This window comes from Ambystoma mexicanum, chromosome 2q (assembly GCF_040938575.1).
Source record: "Ambystoma mexicanum isolate Mex_15411 chromosome 2q, UKY_AmexF1_1, whole genome shotgun sequence".
Taxonomy (NCBI): Eukaryota; Metazoa; Chordata; class Amphibia; order Caudata; family Ambystomatidae; genus Ambystoma; species Ambystoma mexicanum.
This window is the reverse complement of record NC_090924.1, coordinates 1,288,409,074-1,288,427,830: the sequence shown is the minus strand read 5'-3', so window position 1 is coordinate 1,288,427,830 and position 18,757 is coordinate 1,288,409,074. Positions and strand designations below refer to the sequence as shown.

The 18,757-nt window shown below is 48.1% G+C and overlaps 1 protein-coding gene and 1 long non-coding RNA gene across 2 annotated transcripts in view; one reads left to right on the top strand and one right to left on the bottom strand.

Annotated features, from left to right (window-relative positions):
* Positions 1 to 18,757, top strand: part of LOC138570105 (prostatic acid phosphatase-like) — a 507,576-nt gene that overhangs the window by 181,254 nt on the left and 307,565 nt on the right. Inside the window, exons 2-3 of the mRNA XM_069648717.1 lie at positions 430 to 525; positions 13,774 to 13,860. Of these exons, the coding sequence (XP_069504818.1) occupies positions 430 to 525; positions 13,774 to 13,860 (183 nt within the window). The remainder of the gene's footprint in view (positions 1 to 429; positions 526 to 13,773; positions 13,861 to 18,757) is intronic.
* The window catches only part of LOC138570106 (uncharacterized), a 266,534-nt gene that overhangs the window by 78,419 nt on the left and 169,358 nt on the right, over positions 1 to 18,757 (bottom strand). The window lies entirely within an intron of this gene.

Here is an 18,757-nt window from a genome sequence, read left to right as displayed (position 1 = left end):
TAACGCCTGATTCCGAGGTCCCTTTGCGCCATGGTGAGTTTAACGCCTGCTTTTTGCAGGCGTTAAAATCCATGGCGCTAAGGGACCATGGTGCTAATTACGCCACCGTAATTTACGGTGGCGTAATTAGCGCCTTCCCCACTCCCATTATGCCCTATGGGGCAAAAATGGGAATGGGGAAGGGTAAATGGGAAATGGGGATTTACCGCCCGACTCACCTTGGAATGGGGCGGTAAATCTGCCATCCACCATGGTGTAAACGTAGTTTACACCATGGTGATAAGGGTACGACCCAGGCGGTAACTTACCGCCTGGGTCGTAATGAGGCCCATTGCCAGTGGATTCTACCTGCAATCTGTTTGGAAAACTGAAAGATTGAATGAGAATTATTGAGGAAATCTAACCTATGTTTACATTTTATTTTGCCAGATATTTCGGCATGGAGACAGAAGTGCAAATGAACCCTTTCCTACTGATCCACACCAAGAAGCCGCCTGGCCACAAGGACTGGGACAACTTTCAGAGGTTTTTTTATCACCATTTATTTTAAATAAGAAACATATATATACAAATGACTTGAAAATAATTGAAATGCCTACATACCATATACGTATTTGTGTGTGTGTCTATGTTTTACATTAAAAGACATTGTTTCCCACTTTTTAAACATTATTTTCAACATTATTTTGCTTCTGTTAAGACAATCTATACTAAATTGCATCATCATAATTACTATTGCATTCAATGGCATCATAATAAACACTCAGTGACATCACAATAAGCTCCAATTTACATAGAGCTTTTGTGATCTTAGTACCTTTGTTAGTCACAGCAGCAAGGGGGAAGAACAGCTGTGATATATCAGTGATTATTATTATTATTATTATTATTATTAATATTATTAGGATATTTATTGAGCACAGACCTAGCTTCAGGAAGCAGCAGAGCACTTTACGATCATAGGGGAAAGAACATGGTCTGGAACACAGAGAACTAAGGGAGTGAGGAGCTAACAACAGTGGAGGAGGGGGGCCGACAATTTATCAGCAAAGGATCTGAAAGCAACCAATGGAGGAAACAGTGGGGATCAGATCACCCAGTCTCAGGTAGTGTGTGAAGTGCATGGTGAGTGAGACATTCCTTGAAGAGGAGGGTCTCAAGCTCCTTCCTGAACTATAGGGAGCCTGATGGGTAAGAGGTGCCAGAGTCGGGGGCATAGACATAGAAGGCCTGTCTTCTGGTTCTTTCCTTCCTGCATCGTTGGAGTCCAGGTCTGCACATGTCCTTACTTCTGGTGGATCGTAGGCCCCCATAGATACTATATTTCTCAGTGAGGTAGCTTGGTGACTTAATGGTGACAGCCTTTTAGGTGATGCAGCAGGATTTGAAGATGATATAGGCCTGCAGCGGGAGCCCATGCAGTTCGATGAGGGTCAAGGTGATGTGGTTGAATTTGCAGATTGAAATAAATATTTAATGAACCGGAGCTAAAGGCTGCCCCCAGTAAGCAAGAGCTTATCCCTGGACAAAGACAAGCTAATACATAGGGCCTCATTACGACCCGTGCGGTAACCATGGCGCTAGTAGGGCCATGGTTGCCACCAGTATTTTACCGATTCCGCCATGGTGAATGGCGGAATTACCGCCACATTCCAAGGTTGGTGGGGCGGTAATTCCCCATTCACCAATGGCCCTTCCCCATTCCCATTTTTGCCCCCATAGGGCTTAATGGAAATGGGGAAGGCGGTAGTTACGGTTCCGCAAATTGCGGTACCGTAATTACCTCCAAGGTCCCTTTGCGGGTCCAATCCTTAACGGCTGGTAAAACCAGCCGTTAAGATAGGGACCCGCAAAGGGACCTCGTAATTAGGCAGTAAGGGGTTAACGGCGCCACTACCTTTTACGGTGCCGTTAACCCCTTACCGCCTGGGTCGTAATGAGGCCCATAGTGTGTACTGCAAATCTAACTTCCAAATGAGATTCACCCTATAACATTGTGTCCATTATAAATGACCCGTTACGCTTTTAATACATTTTAGATGTGCCCTAGTATCCCTTTATATACGTTCCCATTCACACTGAGTTAATGTTTGTATTTCACCGGTTGCCAAGGGGAGCCTGAAGAAGCCCCTGGCAACCGTGGGTGTCATGTTAACAAGGCTCTTCTTGGCTAGAAGCCAGAGAAAATAGGTCACAACAATTCCCAACTGTGCATCATAAAGGCTTCTGTCTGAATAATCCCCTGTCGCAAACAACAGCCTACGATAAGGCAGACGGTAACAGTACAAGTAAGTTGCAAACAGGCGGGATAGCGACTCTGAAACATGAGGAGGAAACAAGCAGCCCAGGATACTGTTATTTATTATCTAGCTAGTCTCTATCTAGCTACGATCTGTAGGAATGAAGTGCTGAAGCGCATGTTAGCCTTTAGTTGGTCCACTACGAGGCACAGGCACTGGATGTCTTGCCCTGAAGGGGGCGGCTGAGCCCAGTGAGACTGCGCTGTTGAGAGCGGGTTTCCTCTCTGTACCTGAACCGGAAGGATTCAGCACTATCTGGGGAAGGTGCTACACAGCAGCGGTGGCATGTGAAGAGATGAGCTCAGCGCTGGGGAAGGGAGAATGGTGGGCAGGCCCGTCTGAAGATGTGTGGGGGCCCATTTCAACATGATAGTTGGGGACCCCGTTTCCTAGAGCGGAAAACAGTCTGAGGCACCCGTCGGCTGCATGCATTTTAATGGAGATAAAGAAATACAGCCAGGGGGTAACAGCCTGAGAGTATCACGAGACGTCCAGCCAGCAGGGAGCTGAAACACCAAATGACCACTGAAAGGCTATAAATCCTTCTTTGTCAGCAAGTGGCTGGTGTGGAGGAACATATGTTAAAAGGCAACAGGGTGATAACACCTCTGTATACTCTTTGGGAGGTGATGGCCAGAAGGGCCCCAGCAAACGTAGCTTGTAAGTGGAGCACTTCAAATCACACATTTAAAGCCCCAGAACGAAAGTAATATAAAATGGAATATATTGCTGTGTTATAAGACTGCTGACTGGCAACATGGGGTAAGTTGCTGGGGGCCCCCCTGAGGCACGAGAGCCCTTTCAACTGAAAAGACTTAAAAGCTTGGACGCCTTCCCCAAGGGCAGGAGTGACCTGCTGGGCAGATCATGCATACACAGTAGCTCATAGCTGGAGAAGAGATAGCTCTGGCAGAATCACAGATGTTGGCAATTAGCGACACATTTTACACCTTGTCATTGGAGGGCCTAAGGGCGCAGTGCAACAATGTGTCTATCTGACATGGAGTGCTGAATTAGGAAAGACCCTTCTGCACATGGCTCTCACTCAATTTTCACCTTTGGCATTCAAGTGGCATGCATGCAATTATGGAACTCAGGGCTCGAGTCCTAAAAAAGAAAGTGGGAGGGGGGTTCTGACACGCATTTGGAAGTGACGTCAACGGAATAAAACATATCCCAAAGTGAAATATGGAAATATCATTCAATTTGTATTTCACAATTGAAAGAATTGCACGGGGCAAATAAGCATTTGCCAAGAGAACATATTTTTCCGTAGCGTTGCTGGCTAAATATACAAGCTAAGCATTTCAAATCCAAGAATAGGTACCCAAACAGGTCCTGTATAGCAGGGTGCCAATGCAAGACATGTCACTGCTTCAATTCACAGCTTCGGCAAGAATTGCTGATGGAAATCACAGCAAATTGCTTATTTTCTTTAATTCCTTAAACAAACAGAGGGGGGCGTCCGGCTTCTCAATAAAGTGGCCAGAAACTCTCCCTGCATGGTCCCTCGACTTGTGCTCTGATGGAACTGTTCCATGCCTTCTCGGATGGCAGCCAGATTGTCACAGATCTATGGAGTATTCAGGGGGGCAGACATGGCTGCCTTGCTGCTCTTAATAATCCACCATGGTTTGAAAAGGAGTGGGGTTTTACACCTCCTCATTATCTCGAAGGGAGAAACACCTGTTCTGGAGTTTGTTGTCATTCAGTAGGCAAGGAGCAACTATCCCTCGGCCTTCTTGGGCAGCCTGTATGGCGGAGTTGAGGCCTCTTTTACATCTTTCAACCAACTTATTTGCCGGGTGATGGTACAGTGAGGTGGTGTGGTGGGTCACACCACAGGCCATTGGGCATGTCCGCATGCGGTCAGATGTGAGTTGCACACCATTCTCCCATATGATGGTTTCCAGAAGACCTGTTCTATGGAAGAGCTCCTTCAAGAACCAAGTGATGGATTGTGTAGTAATTGACTCTATGTAGTTGACTTCATGCCAGTTGGAGCAATAATCCATGATGACTATGCCAACTCTCCAGTTAGTCGGGGATGAACATATTAGAGCCCTACCAAGTGCCTGGCTGAGATGTCCCTGAACAATATTCTGTATAGCAACCATCATTTCTACATCTTTCTTCATTTCCTCTAACCGACTGGCCGGGTGCATATATTGCTTACTGTTTCCCCCACCTGTGCAATCCACTCCTCACACACATCTATATTTTGGTCCTTCACTTCCATTGGAGACCTAGATTAAGAATCTGCCACTGGATTACACCGTCCAGGAATATGATCCACTACGTAGCCTTGCATTTCTGCCAACCACCTTGCAATCCTCTGTGTTGCCAAACCATAACCTCTCGTAGAGAATACATTTATCAAAGAAAAGGTTTGTGATCACTTCTGATCTTGTACGGAACACCCCAAACAACTGTCCTAAAATATCTGGGCGCCCAATAACATGCCAGGCTCTCTCTTTCTATAGTATAATACCTTGCTTCTGTGTCTGTCAAGGAGCCAGATGTAAATGCTATCGGCCCTTCTACACCTTCACGGACATGACTAAGAACGGCTCCCAGACCTCGTGTACATGCTTCTATTGTTACACTTGTTTCAGCTGCTGGCTCAAACCTATATAACACTGGAGTATTCAGCACCTTCGCCTTCATACTTCTAAATGCCTTCTCTTCTTCCTTATACCACACAAAATCTCTCTTCACCTCAAGACGATCTTGCAATATAGCACACTTTACAGGAAGGTTCTTTACAGATTGTGGCTAGTACTCGATCAGGCCTAAGAACAATCTTAAAACACCCTTTTCTCTGGGGATTTCACCACGAGAATGGCATAAACCATCTCTGGTCGGGTCTCCAATTCCTCCTTTGTGACTAATAAATGACTTTAAACTGGCACTTTTCCTGTTTTACTGTCAAGCTTGCCTTCTCCAATCTCTGCAACACGTCATACACTATCGCATCATGCTCTGCTCATTTGTTGCTCTTACCAAAATATCCTGTAAACATTTGACTCCAGGAACATCCACCCAATACATTTTCCGTGACTTTCTAGAACATGGCTGATGCCGATACTAAACTAAAGAGCATTCTCTTATATTGGTATGCCCCCACGTGAGTAATAAACACTGTCAAAGCATGGGACAACGGGTGAAAATCCACCTGGTAGACTGCCGATAAGAGAACAATGATATTATATCACCCGCCTCAGACATAGTTGTTAACATTTAATTGGCCTTTGGTAATGGATGCCTGTTCACCCATGTTTTCCGGTTCAGGTCTCTCAAATCCACACATAACCTAATAGGCCCATCAAGCCCCTGCGTGACCACTATCAGGGACATACATTCACTGCTTTCTATTTGCCAAATTATTCCTGCCTGACATAGACCTTGTAATTCCAATCTCACCTCCCCTCTCACTCCCAGTGGTAAAGTACTGACCTTAGGCACATACGGCAAGGTCTGTGCCAACAACTGAATTTTATGACAATAACCACACATCTTCCCTATCCTTTTACAAAATAAACTTGTACATTTTAATGCAGCTTCCTGCGCAAATGATTCAGACTTGTTCACACCAACTGCTTTTACTTGTTGTTCATTACCCAGATGCAATTCCATCCCAAGCCTACCTTGGTGTTTCCAACCAAGCAGACAGTTCCATTTTCCTTGTATGCTTTTTGTGCCGTAAGTGATCATGTTGCTCACAAACCCATCACCTCAATCCTACCCTCACCTTTCAGCCTTATGTCACTACCATGTAACATGTGTTTCTCCCCTGCCCAGATCTGCCTATACCGTTCCTCCGGTATGATAGTATATGGAGATCCAGAATCCGCCAATGCTTTCACACTCTGCAGCGATAGGTATCTCCACCTCTGGAGTAACATAGTCCTCTTCCTCATCCTTCCCCACCTTCCCAACAATGTGTACTATCTTGTTAACCCATTCTGCTTTCCCTTACCAAGTGTTTGGAATCAGAGGCGTAGGAAGTATGTTGATAACTTCTTTCCATTCCTACACCACCTGACACAGTACCACCCAGAGTGTTTGAAGAAACATTCACACACCTCGACAGGTGACCTCCCCAGAATCAACTCAGCCATGGAAAGGCATTTTTTCTACAGCAGAAATCGATCGCCGAACAATGGGCCTCATTACAGGTCTGGCGGTAACCGTGCCGGCGCTACCAGCAGGTTGCTTCCGGACCTGTAATTATTTACCAGCGCCTGACTTCCCAGTAACACTGGGGGATTACAACCCCGGTTGCCCGGAAAGTCAGGGGCCGGTAAAATGTTATTCCCCATTCCCATAGAGTCCTATAGGACTCTATGGGAGTGGGGACCACGGAAGCACCGGCATCATTAATAACAGTGCCGGTGCTTCCGTGACAGTCTGCTTACCGTGGCCGCTCTGCCCAGCAAGGTCAGACCTGTCGGGCACGGCGGCTCTGGCAGGCAGACCTGTAGTATGCCAGTCTGGAAACAACAGTGCCGGTAAGCTTACCGGCACCGTAGTTTCAAGACCGGCATACTTGTAATGATGCCCAATGTATGTCTACGCTTCGTATGCTGGCAGTCACCTACAAGTTCATCTCTTTCTGAGATACAGTAATCGGATACCAATTTATGGTTCATACATAAAATGCCAATGTCAGTGATCGCTAGTGCCTTGCAGTTGAGCTCACGCTCGACAAAGCCATCACCCTTGCCAAAGGGGTCGAGCAATCCATGCTCTGGAGCAATGCCACAGGAAGAGATAGGCTCCCTATCAAACAACCAGGAAAGCAACCCTAATTGTGCTGTCAACTGTGAGGGGTCAGAAATGTGAGGCTGACAACCTTTAGATGAGATCTCAAACTTTGCCATTTTATTAAAGTATACATCTCATCAAATGCCTAACTATCTCTACTCTGACGAGGATTTCTCTGCCTATCAAAGCTAATGGAAAATGCGCTAAAACATAGGATATTTGGCCCACTTACCACATCAAATACATAAAGAAATATATGGAAATTCACAATAACATCAACACTGATATTCACAGACCTTCTTAGTAACCTGGGTGAACTTCCCTTCCCCAGGTTTCAAGTTAATTTCAGTTCCAGTGTTCAACCAAAAGAAACAAGGAAATCCGGGTAGGTAATAAAGTCTCAATTCAGTTCTTTGTTCTTACAATGAGTCATAGGATAGTTTTGTTAACCAAAATTCAAACAACAGAAAAACCTCTCTTCTTGTTGGAATAAAGACTTTCTACGTCATCAAATAGCTTCAGTGTTATTTCTAGCCAAGATGCTTTGTCACACTTCTAATTGTCCAAGAGGAGACACCACAGTTCCTTGTTCGGTTCAAATAAACACAACCACTGGTAAAATAAAAAGAAACATAGCTTTTGGTCAACGCTTAGTAATTCTTTTTTTATAATATACAGTTTGTATCTTTGTCAGGATGACTTCACATCACTTCTACTTTCATCTAAGCAACTCTCGGGCTTCAAGTAACTTCTGCAAGATTTCACCATGAGGGTCTGCTTCTCTACCTCCCAAGTCATCACCACCCACAGCTTCAGCACCTTTAAACAGTGTTTTCCAGATATGACAAGATTCACTTTATGACACTTCAACACCTTCAAGTACACAAGGCACTATTTCTCTGAATAGTCCCTTTTCCAGAGGGGCAGCCTCTTTGCCTCTCTTGTCTGGCTGCAACAATTAACCCACAATTGCCCTTAGGATACACTTCTCTCTTCTTCCTATTAGCTTCAGCAATATAGACTGTGTCAGCTTCTAAAGAATAACCCAGCCACCACACACACAAGCAAAAGGGCACACCATTACACAGTTTCAGTGTGTAAATCTTCCAACACTGAACCCGGCCTGACACACCAGCATTCCATATGCAAAACAATGCGTAGGCCACCCTTTAACTCTAGGTACCTGATTGTTCTGCCTGCAAATCGCATGAGGCAAACTTCTCCCATTTTTATTTTAAAACTGGGCATATCCCCCCTCCCTCCCAGTTATTCTGTATACCTTCCTGACTTCGGAACATTCTCCAGGGGCCAGCAGTATGCTCCGCAAAAAAACATTTCTTAGACAGGGATGACGATCTTCCCTGAGGAACAGGGCCCAGGAAGAACATGAGCATGGCCTCCACCAATCGTGTTCCAAAGTTCTAATTCAAGTTCTCAAAAGAGGCAAAGCTAAGAGGAGGGCTTGCACCCCTCAACAGCTGCATTTCAACAGCAGCAAGACCAGGCAAATAGTTGTACCGGCCCTGCCCTACTGGATGAATGAGGTTCTCAGATTGCGGTCAACATCAGTAAACACAGGGACGCATATTCCAGGCACCCACGTGCTTCTGCACTAGAGCCATGAAAGTAAGGTGCCAGCAGGCCTTATACCAGACATACTCACCCGTACACCCGACTTGGGAAGAAGCCCTTTCCAAACATTGATATATGCTGCGCATCAGGAGAGAGTGCCGGCACTCACCATGGCCAGAGGCATTGCTGGGTGTGGGGGAGGGGAGCTGAGGAGGCTATAGGCCTGGGTCTTTTGGGTGAAGCAGCGGATGGAAGCTCAAGGGCTACAACCAAAAGGCTAGCCAGCCCCGAGTCCCGACAGTCCTGACATTAGTGTAGTCCCAGATCTTTCTCAGACCTAGCAACACCCCTCACCAAGGCCCACTATCTGTACGCCACTGCGCACTTCAAAGTAGTCCTACATGGCTGTTTCCAACACATAGCAGTCAGCACAGGACCTCAGCACATCCCAGCTCGATCCACGTCAACAATACATGGTTGCCTAGCAAGCAAATATCCAGTGCCCGTAAACAGGACTATGGGCCACATTATGACTATGCCGGTGAGGTAACAATGGTGGCGGTAAGCTACCAGCACCATTGTTACCGGACTGGCACACTCTGAGTTCTGTGTGCAGGTGCCTTTCCGCCCACCAGGTCTGGCCTGACAGGCAGAAAGGCACCCGCTTGCAGACTTTGATGGATATGCACTGGCACTGTTGGATACAGTGACGATGCATCCGTCCTCCCCAGTCCCATTGAGAAATAAACACATCTCTGGCGGCAGCCATGCTGTTTTTACCGGCACGGCTACTGCCGGGGTCGTAATGACCCCCTATAACTTAGTTCTTTATCAAATACAGTCTGTTCTTTCTTAACAAAGTTGCATCATTTTACCTGCCAGCCACCTTCTTATTGTCAACCTACCCCTCCAGCGCCAACCTTACTCATCACTACAACCCTCCAGTTGGACAGACTTTTTTTTACCACCTGCACAGTTTGTGTGTGTAAGTGTGTGTGTGTGTGTGTGTGTGTGTGTGTGTGTGTATACAACTTTATACACAGCACTTACGATTACTCTTCTAATACTTAAAAGGCATGGGTTTATCGATCCACAATGCCTTCTTCCGCAACACAAATGTGAACATTTTTGTACAGCCTCGTCATATCCTGCAGTTCTGCTGGTAAATTATGCCAGAATCAGTTCCTTCCCCTTCTTTGCTAAACAACACTATAATAATTTTTGCAAGCTCATCCAGAAGAGGAACTACATCATATGGTGAGCAACTGTGCATCGCAGGGAAAACCTGATGATAACAAGATATTGAACATTGTATGACAATCACTTTCCCGCAGTCTAATGCAACACCAAAAGCATGCTGCTAAGAAGGATACCCTGAGACACTGGAATGGGTGTGCCTCCTTAAGTCTAATGCAACACCAAAATCATGCTGCTAAGGAGGATAACCTGGAGCACTGGGATGGAGTGTGTCTCCCCCAATCTAATGCAACACCAAAACCATGCGGTTAAGAAGGATACCCTGAGACACTGGAATGGGTGTGCTTCCTTAAGTCTAATGTAACACCAAAATCATGCTGCTACGGAGGATAACCCAATGCACTGGAACAAAGTGTGTCTCCCCACAGCATGCTACTAAGCAGGATAACCTGGAGCACTGGGATGGGGTGTGTCTCTCCAATCTAATATAACAACAAAACCTATGCTGCTAAGAAGGATACCCTGAGACACTGGAATGGAGTGTGTCTCCTTAAGACATCACTTACTATTACTATTCTAATACTTAAAGGCCATGGGTTTATCGATCCACAATGCCTTCTTTCCCAACAAAAATGTGAACATTTTGTACAGCCTCGTCATATCCTGCAGTTCTGCTGGTAAATTATGCCAGAATCAGCTCCTTCCCCTTCTTTGCTAAACAACACTATAATAATTTTTGCAAGCTCATCCAGAAGAGGAAACTGCATCATATGGTGAACAAATGTGCATCGCAGGGAAAACCTGATGATAACAAGATATTGAACATTGTATGACAATCATTTTCCCGCAGTCTAATGCAACACCAAAAGTATGCGGCTAAGAAGGATACCCTGAGACACTGGAATGGGTGTGCCTCCTTAAGTCTAATGTAACACCAAAATCATGCTGCTAAGGAGGATAACCCGATGCACAGGAATAGAGTGTGTCTCCCCACAGCATGCTGCTAAGCAGGATAACCTAGAGCACTGGGATGGTGTGTGTCTCCCCAATCTAGTGCAACAACAAAACCCATGCTGCTAAGAAGGATACCCTGAGACACTGGAATGGAGTGTGTCTCCCCCAGTCTAATACAACGCCAAAAGCATGCCAAGGAGGATAACCCGAGGCACTGGAATAGAGTGTGTCTCCCCACAGCAAAGGCATGCTGCTAATGTCATGATCCATGCCCCTGACCCCCTCAGGTATAACAGCCCCCTGGCAGCGATTGGGCTAAAGCCCTTCACACTAGCCCCAAGAGCCTTAAAACTCCATCAGAAACATACATGGAGTCAGTCCTGGCGCCTTTGGTGCCAGGCTCATTATCAGGAATAAAGCAATACCAGTTTTGGACCTTAATCCAACATGGAGGCCTATTACACAGCTCAGTTCTTTAGAACCAAGCCATGCGGTCTAGTGTTTTGGGTGTGGCTGGGCCTGGAACTACTTGGCCTAGGCTATTTAAACCACACCCAAACAGCAGAACATGCTTCGAGTTATTCTGCACTCCTGAGCGTAACGCTCACCGTGTCCAGCTCCTGCTCATCTGCTTCTCTGGCGGCCCGATCCTGAAGCCCTAGATCCGGATTCCATTAATAACCTGGAAGAACAAGAACAGTATTAGCGAGCATGAACACTTACCTGTGAAGTAACCGGCCTTGAATCCATCCTGCGCTTCGCTTACCTCGCCCATCTCCGGAGTTCGCCGCAACCTGCAAAGGTAAAGAAACAAGGGCAGCATTAATAACAATTCTTACCTGGGCAAGCAGCGAGTCCTGGCAGCACCCTGCGCTTCTCTTACCTCGCCCATCTCCGGGTTTCACCGCAACCTGCAAGTGAGAAGGAACAAGGTCAGCATTAACAAAGCACTTACCTCGCAAGCAGCGCTTCGATCGCTCATCACTCCGGAACATCACCGCAACCTATACAAAGAAGAGAAGAGAACACAGGTTAGCAATTAACACCAATAAACAGCACAGCGCTCCGCGCATCAATAACTCACTGTGGTCTTTGCCATCGGCGCGGCAACTATGAGATCGCAACCATCCCTGGGAAAACAAAAATGGACATTGTTAGGGAACAGCATAGTGGAGCAAGACGCAGAGAAGATAGAGAAAACGGAGGGAAAGAAAGGGACAGAATAAAGACGGAAAAGACATTATAACTCACCTGGAAGACAGCAAGGAAAGTCAGAGTCACAGCCGGTCGGACCCGACATAACGGCACACAGACCAGTGAAGCAACTAGGTCCAAGGAACGCCCGCACCAACCACGCGCCCCTGCACAGAGACGCAGGATGGAGAGTTCAACGCACAAAAACCTAAGGTGAGCAATAACCCCAAGGGAGGGGATTTGGACCAGAGGGAGGTGGAAGTCCATCCATCACAGAACCAGTATCTTAACCCTCCATTCTCCTGTGATAGGCGCTACCCAACGTCTGGCACATAACCAAGCAGAGAGGGGTCCGGGGTAGCGCTTAGATCTCCATCTAGTATCGTGTGGCGTCCCCGTGGATACCAGGTGAGCGTAACAGCTAATAAGGATACTCTGAGGCAATGGAATAGGTGTGCCTCCTTAAGCCTAATGCAATGCCAAAAGTGTGCTGCTAATCAGGATAACCCTAGGCACTGGAATAGAGTGTGTCTCCCCACAGCATGCTGCTAAGCAAGATAACCTGGAGCACTGGGATGGAGTGTGTCTCCCCCAATCTAATGCAACACCAGAACCATGTGGCTAAGAAGGATACCCTGAGGCAATGGATTGTGCCTCCTTAACCCTAATGCAATGCCAAAAGCATGCTGCTAAGAAGGAAACCCTGAGGCAATGGATTGTGCCTCCTTAACCCTAATGCAATGCCAAAAGCATGCTGCTAAGAAGGGAACCCTGAGGCAATGGATTGTGCCTCCTTAACCCTAATGCAATGCCAAAAGCATGCTGCTAAGAAGGAAACCCTGAGGCAATGGATTGTGCCTCCTTAACCCTAATGCAATGCCAAAAGCATGCTGCTAAGAAGGAAACCCTGAGGCAATGGATTGTGCCTCCTTAACCCTAATGCAATGCCAAAAGCATGCTGCTAAGAAGGAAACCCTGAGGCAATGGATTGTGCCTCCTTAACCCTAATGCAATGCCAAAAGCATGCTGCTAAGAAGGAAACCCTGAGGCAATGGATTGTGCCTCCTTAACCCTAATGCAATGCCAAAAGCATGCTGCTAAGGATGATAAACTGAGGCAATGGGAGTACAGTGTGTCTCCCCCAGTTTAATGCAACACCAAAAGCATGATGCTAAGAAGGATAACCTGGATTACAGGAATGCAGTGTGCCTCCCCAGTGTAATGAGACACCAATTGCGAGCTCCTAAAATGGATAACCTGGAGGACTGGGATGGAGTGTGTGTCCCCCAGTCTAATACGACACCATGAACATGCTCCTAAGAAGGGTAACCTGAGGCACTGGAGTGGAGTGTGTACTGGTAAGAATAGAACATGTAGCTTGTGCTTTATGTTTATATACATGGGGTTTGTGTAGCGCACCTCTGCCGGTTACAAGACCTCCTGGCGCTAATAAGACAATAACATAAACATAATAACTAGCACATAGAAATGTCGCCCTGATTAGTCTACTTGCTGTAGGAACTCACCGAAAGTGTCATGGGCCCTCCTAATGTTCTTACAGCGTGCCTGGTACATAAGAAAACCTGTTATCTCCCCGATGCGACAGACAGAATAATATTTTTGAATTGTATATGCGCGTTATTCCGGTGACTGCCAACTGGTTGTTTGTTTGTGTGTTTCAACATGTTGGCCACACCGGACGTTGGTGAAACCTCAATAGAGCCTGTGTCAGTCACACCTGCAGCTGCTGAAATTGACACTGGCCTCTTTTCCACATTTCTCATCACAGCTTGGCATGCGGCAGCAGTATGAACTTGGGCAGTACCTACGTAAAAGATATAAGGGATTCCTGAATGCCACCTACGATCGCAATGAGGTAAGAGGGAAAACACCTGCTTTCGCTTCCCACCGATTCTTCAAAGAAATGTGTTTCTTCTTGTTTCTTCTTCTTGTGGCAGTGGCCCTATTTTGACCTTTGATTTCTGATTTCGAGCTCACGAGAAAAGACCTGATTGAAGAAAACCTGTTCAGATTTGGACTAACAAAATTATCTCTTATAACAACATTATATGCTGAGTATGTCTGAGCTTAAGCTGGAGGTAGCGAGATGTTCTATGTGTAATGGGTGTTATATGGGTTACATGTCTTGTCTCATGTGTGTTAGTTGTATTGAGTGTTATGTGTTGCATCATAGGCGTGCTCTCACCTACCTCTGGTGTGTAGGCCAGCACCTGGGTGAGTGCATGGTTGCAATATGTCAGCAGGTTGTTGGCTTGTTTCATGGCAGTAGCAGGAAACCTAGTGGCTCATGCAGGGAGCATGACGAGCTGAGCCACGCGCTATTTATTTGGGCAGGAACAACACAAAATAAAATCAGCAGAAGGCGCTTAGAAAGGGAAAGGAGATCAGCCAAAGTGGATGTCAGAAGGCAGGTTCAATGCAGGATGGAGCAAGGACAGAACAGTGGGGATGTTCGGAAATGACAGCAGTGCAGCATAGACAGTTGCCAACATGATCCATTCCAGTCTCTGGGTGCTTATCCAGCAATGTTTTTTTAATTGCATTCTGGGATTGGTAGTTTTATAATGGCAAATGTAAAACTTCAAGTCCCAGAATGCAAAGATCAGAATAGGACCGGATAAGCATCTACAGATGGGAATGTATCATGTTGGCAACTATGCATAGAGATACACGGGATTGTATAATTGCAATCAATGCATTTTGCCAATAGTGTAGGAATTCGCAGTGGAGAAGCAAAACATCACTTGAAAGGTTGGTTGTCAACCAACTAACAAAACCCATCGTGGAACACACCCCTTTGGGTTTTCTGCCCAGGCTTCCGCTGGGCACAGGCAGTTTACAGCATCTCAACAATGCACTTTGAATCATAGGAGTCATGTGTACTAGTACTACTTGCGTTCCACGTGACACAAAGTCGGTGTTTGCCTGGTCTTTCCGGCTGTACCAGTTACGCTGCAGGCTCGTTCTTCGGATTCATAGAGTCGCTCTGTTGGTGGTGGGGGCAGGGGAGGCCTGGGAACCAAATGAGGCCCTGGAAATAATGTTCTTAAGTAGCCGCATACTGCACATTTTCAGCAAGCCCAACCATTTTCCTCTGGGAAAAAGAACCACACAAAAGAGGCCCAGGCCAATCTCTAGAGTTCCCTACAGGCCAGTCCACCCCTGGGCGGGGGCCTACTTACACATGGCAGTTGATCTCGACTCTCCCACTTCATTTAACAATGACAGAATGACTTCCTATCACAGTTCCTAAAATGAAACAGTATTTATAACTAACTGCATTTCACCGCAGGCTTTGAGTACAATCCAGGCAAATGCCTGTAGCAAGGGTGGCTCGAACGGTGCAGAGAAGGCTGGTCGCAGACATGCTATTGTCTTCAAAAACTCAATTCCTGTTTATGAAATAGTCCTCCACACTACTACTCTGTCGACGCTACTATCCCTTCCTCCACACTGCTACTCCCTCCCCCACAATGCTGCTCCCTCTTCCACACTACTACTCTCTCCCCCACAATACTGCTCCCTTCTCCACACTAATGCTCCCTCCCCCACAATGCTTCTCCCTCCGCCACACTACTGCTCCCTTCCCCACAATACTTCTCCCTCCTCCACACTTCTGCTCCCTCCCGCGCAATGCTGCTCCCTCCTCCACACTACTACTCCCTCCCCCACAATACTGTTCCCTTCTCCACACTACTGCTCCCTCCCCTACAATACTTCTCCCTCCTCTACACTACTGCTCCCTCCCCCACAATACTTCTCCCTCCTCCACACTACTGCTCCCTCCCGCACAATGCTGCTCCCTCCTCCACACTACTACTCCCTCCCCCCACAATACTGTTCCCTTCTCCACACTACTGCTCCCTCCCCCACAATACTTCTCCCTCCTCCACACTACTGCTCCCTCCCCCACAATACTTCTCCCTCCTCCACACTTCTGCTCCCTCCCGCACAATGCTGCTCCCTCCTCCACACTACTACTCCCTCCCCCACAATACTGTTCCCTTCTCCACACTACTGCTCCCTCCCCTACAATACTTCTCCCTCCTTTACACTACTGCTCCCTCCCCCACAATACTTCTCCCTCCTCCACACTACTGCTCCCTCCCGCACAATGCTGCTCCCTCCTCCACACTACTACTCCCTCCCCCCACAATACTGTTCCCTTCTCTACACTACTGCTCCCTCCCCCACAATACTTCTCCCTCCGCCACACTACTGCTTGCTGCCCCACAATGCTGCTCCCTCCTCCACACTACTACTCCCTCTTCCACACTACTTACTACTCCCTCCCCCACACTTCTGCTCCCGCCCCCACAATGCTGCTCCCTCCTCCACACTACTGCTCCCTCCCCCACAATACTTCTCCCTCCTCCACACTACTGCTCGCTCCCCCACAATGCTGCTCCCTCCTCCACACTACTGCTCCCTCCCCCACAATGCTGCTCCCTCCTCCACACTACTGCTCCCTCCTCCAAAATGCTGCTCCCTCCTCCACACTACTGCTCCCTCCCCCACAATGCTGCTCCCTCCTCCACACTACTGCTCCCTCTCCCACAATACTTTTCCCTCCTCCACACTACTGCTCTCTCCCGCACAATGCTGCTCCCTCCTCCACACTACTACTCCCTCCTCCACACTACTACTCCCTCCCCCACAATACTGTTCCTTTCTCCACACTACTACTTTCAACACTATCCCCTCCTCCACATTACTACTCCCTCCCCCACAATGCTGATCCCTCTTCCACACTACTACTCCCTCCCCCACAATACTGTTCCCTTCTCCACACTACTACTCCCTCCCCCACAATGCATCTCCAACCTCCACACTACTGCTCCCTCCCCCACAATGCTGCTCCCTTCTCCACACTACTGCTGCCTCCTCCACAATACCTCTCCCTCCTCCACACTACTGCTCCCTCCCCCACAATGCTGCTCCCTCCTCCACACTACTGCTCCCCCCCACAATACTTCTCCCTCCTCCACACTACTACTCCCTCCCCCACAATACTTCTCCCTCCTCCACACTACTGCTCCCTCCCCCACAATGCTGCTCCCTCCTCCACACTACTGCTCCCTCTCCCACAATACTTCTCCCTCCTCCACAGTACTACTCCCTCCCCCACAATACTTCTCCCTCCTCCACACTACTACTCCCTCCCCCACAATACGTCTCCCTCCTCCACACTACTGCTCTCTCCTGCACAATGCTGCTCCCTCCTCCACACTACTACTCCCTCCTCCACACCAATGCTCCCTCCCCCACAATACTTCTCCCTCCTCCACACTACTGCTCCCTCCCCACAATACTTCTCCCTCCTCCACACTACTACTCCCTCCCCCACAATACTGTTCCCTTCTCCACACTACTGCTCCCTTCCACACAATGCTTCTCCCTCCTCCACACTACTGCTCCCTCCCCCACATTGCTGCTCCCTCCTCCACACTACTGCTCCCTCTCCCACAATACTTCTCCCTCCTCCACACTACTACTCCCTCCACCACAATACTTCTCCCTCCTCCACACTACTGCTCTCTCCCGCACAATGCTGCTCCCGCCTCCACACTACTACTCTCTCCCCCACAATGCTGTTCCCTTCTCCACACTACTGCTCCCTCCCCCACAATACTTCTCCCTCCTCCACACTACTACTCCCTCCCCCACAATACTGTTCCCTTCTCCACACTACTGCTCCCTCCCACACAATACTTCTCCCTCCTCCACACTACTACTCCCTCCTCCACACTACTACTCCCTCCCCCACAATACTGTTCCCTTCTCCACACTACTACTTTCAACACTATTCCCTCCTCCACATTACTACTCCCTCCCCCACAATGCTGCTTCCTCCTCCACACTACTACTCCCTCCACACTATCCCCTCTTCACACTGTTACTCCCTCCCCTACAATAGTGCTTCCTCCTCCACACTACTACTCCCTCGACACTATCCCCTCCTCCACACTACTACCCCCTCCCCCACAATACTGCTCCTTCCTCCACACTACTACTTCCTCAACACTATCCCCTCCTCCACACTACTATTCCCTCCCCCCACAATACTGCACCCTTCTCCACACTACTACTCCCTCCCCCACAATACTGCTCCCTCCTCCACACTACTACTCCCTCTGCACTATCCCCTCCTCCACACTACTACTCCCTCCCCCACAATACATCTCCCTCCTCCACACTACTACTCCCTATGCACTATCCCCTTCTCCACACTACTACTCCCTACCCCACAATACATCTCCCTCCTCCACACTACTGCTCCCTCCCCCACAATGCTGCTCCCTCCTCCACACTACTGCTCCCTCCCCACAATACTTCTCCCTCCTCCACACTACTGCTCCCTCCCCCACAATGCTGCTCCTTCCTCCACACTACTGCTCCCTCCCCCACAATACTTCTCCCTCCTCCACACTACTGCTCCCTCCCGCACAATGCTGCTCCCTCCTCCACACTACTACTCCCTCCTCCACACTACTACTCCCTCCCCCACAATACTGTTCCCTTCGCCACACTACTACTTTCAACACTATCCCCTCCTCCACATTACTACTCCCTCCCCCACAATGCTGCTCCCTCTTCCACACTACTACTCCCTCCACACTATCCCCTCTTCACACTGTTACTCCCTCCCCTACAATAGTGCTTCCTCCTCCACACTACTACTCCCTCGACACTATCCCCTCCTCCACACTACTACCCCCTCCCCCACAATACTGCTCCTTCCTCCACACTAC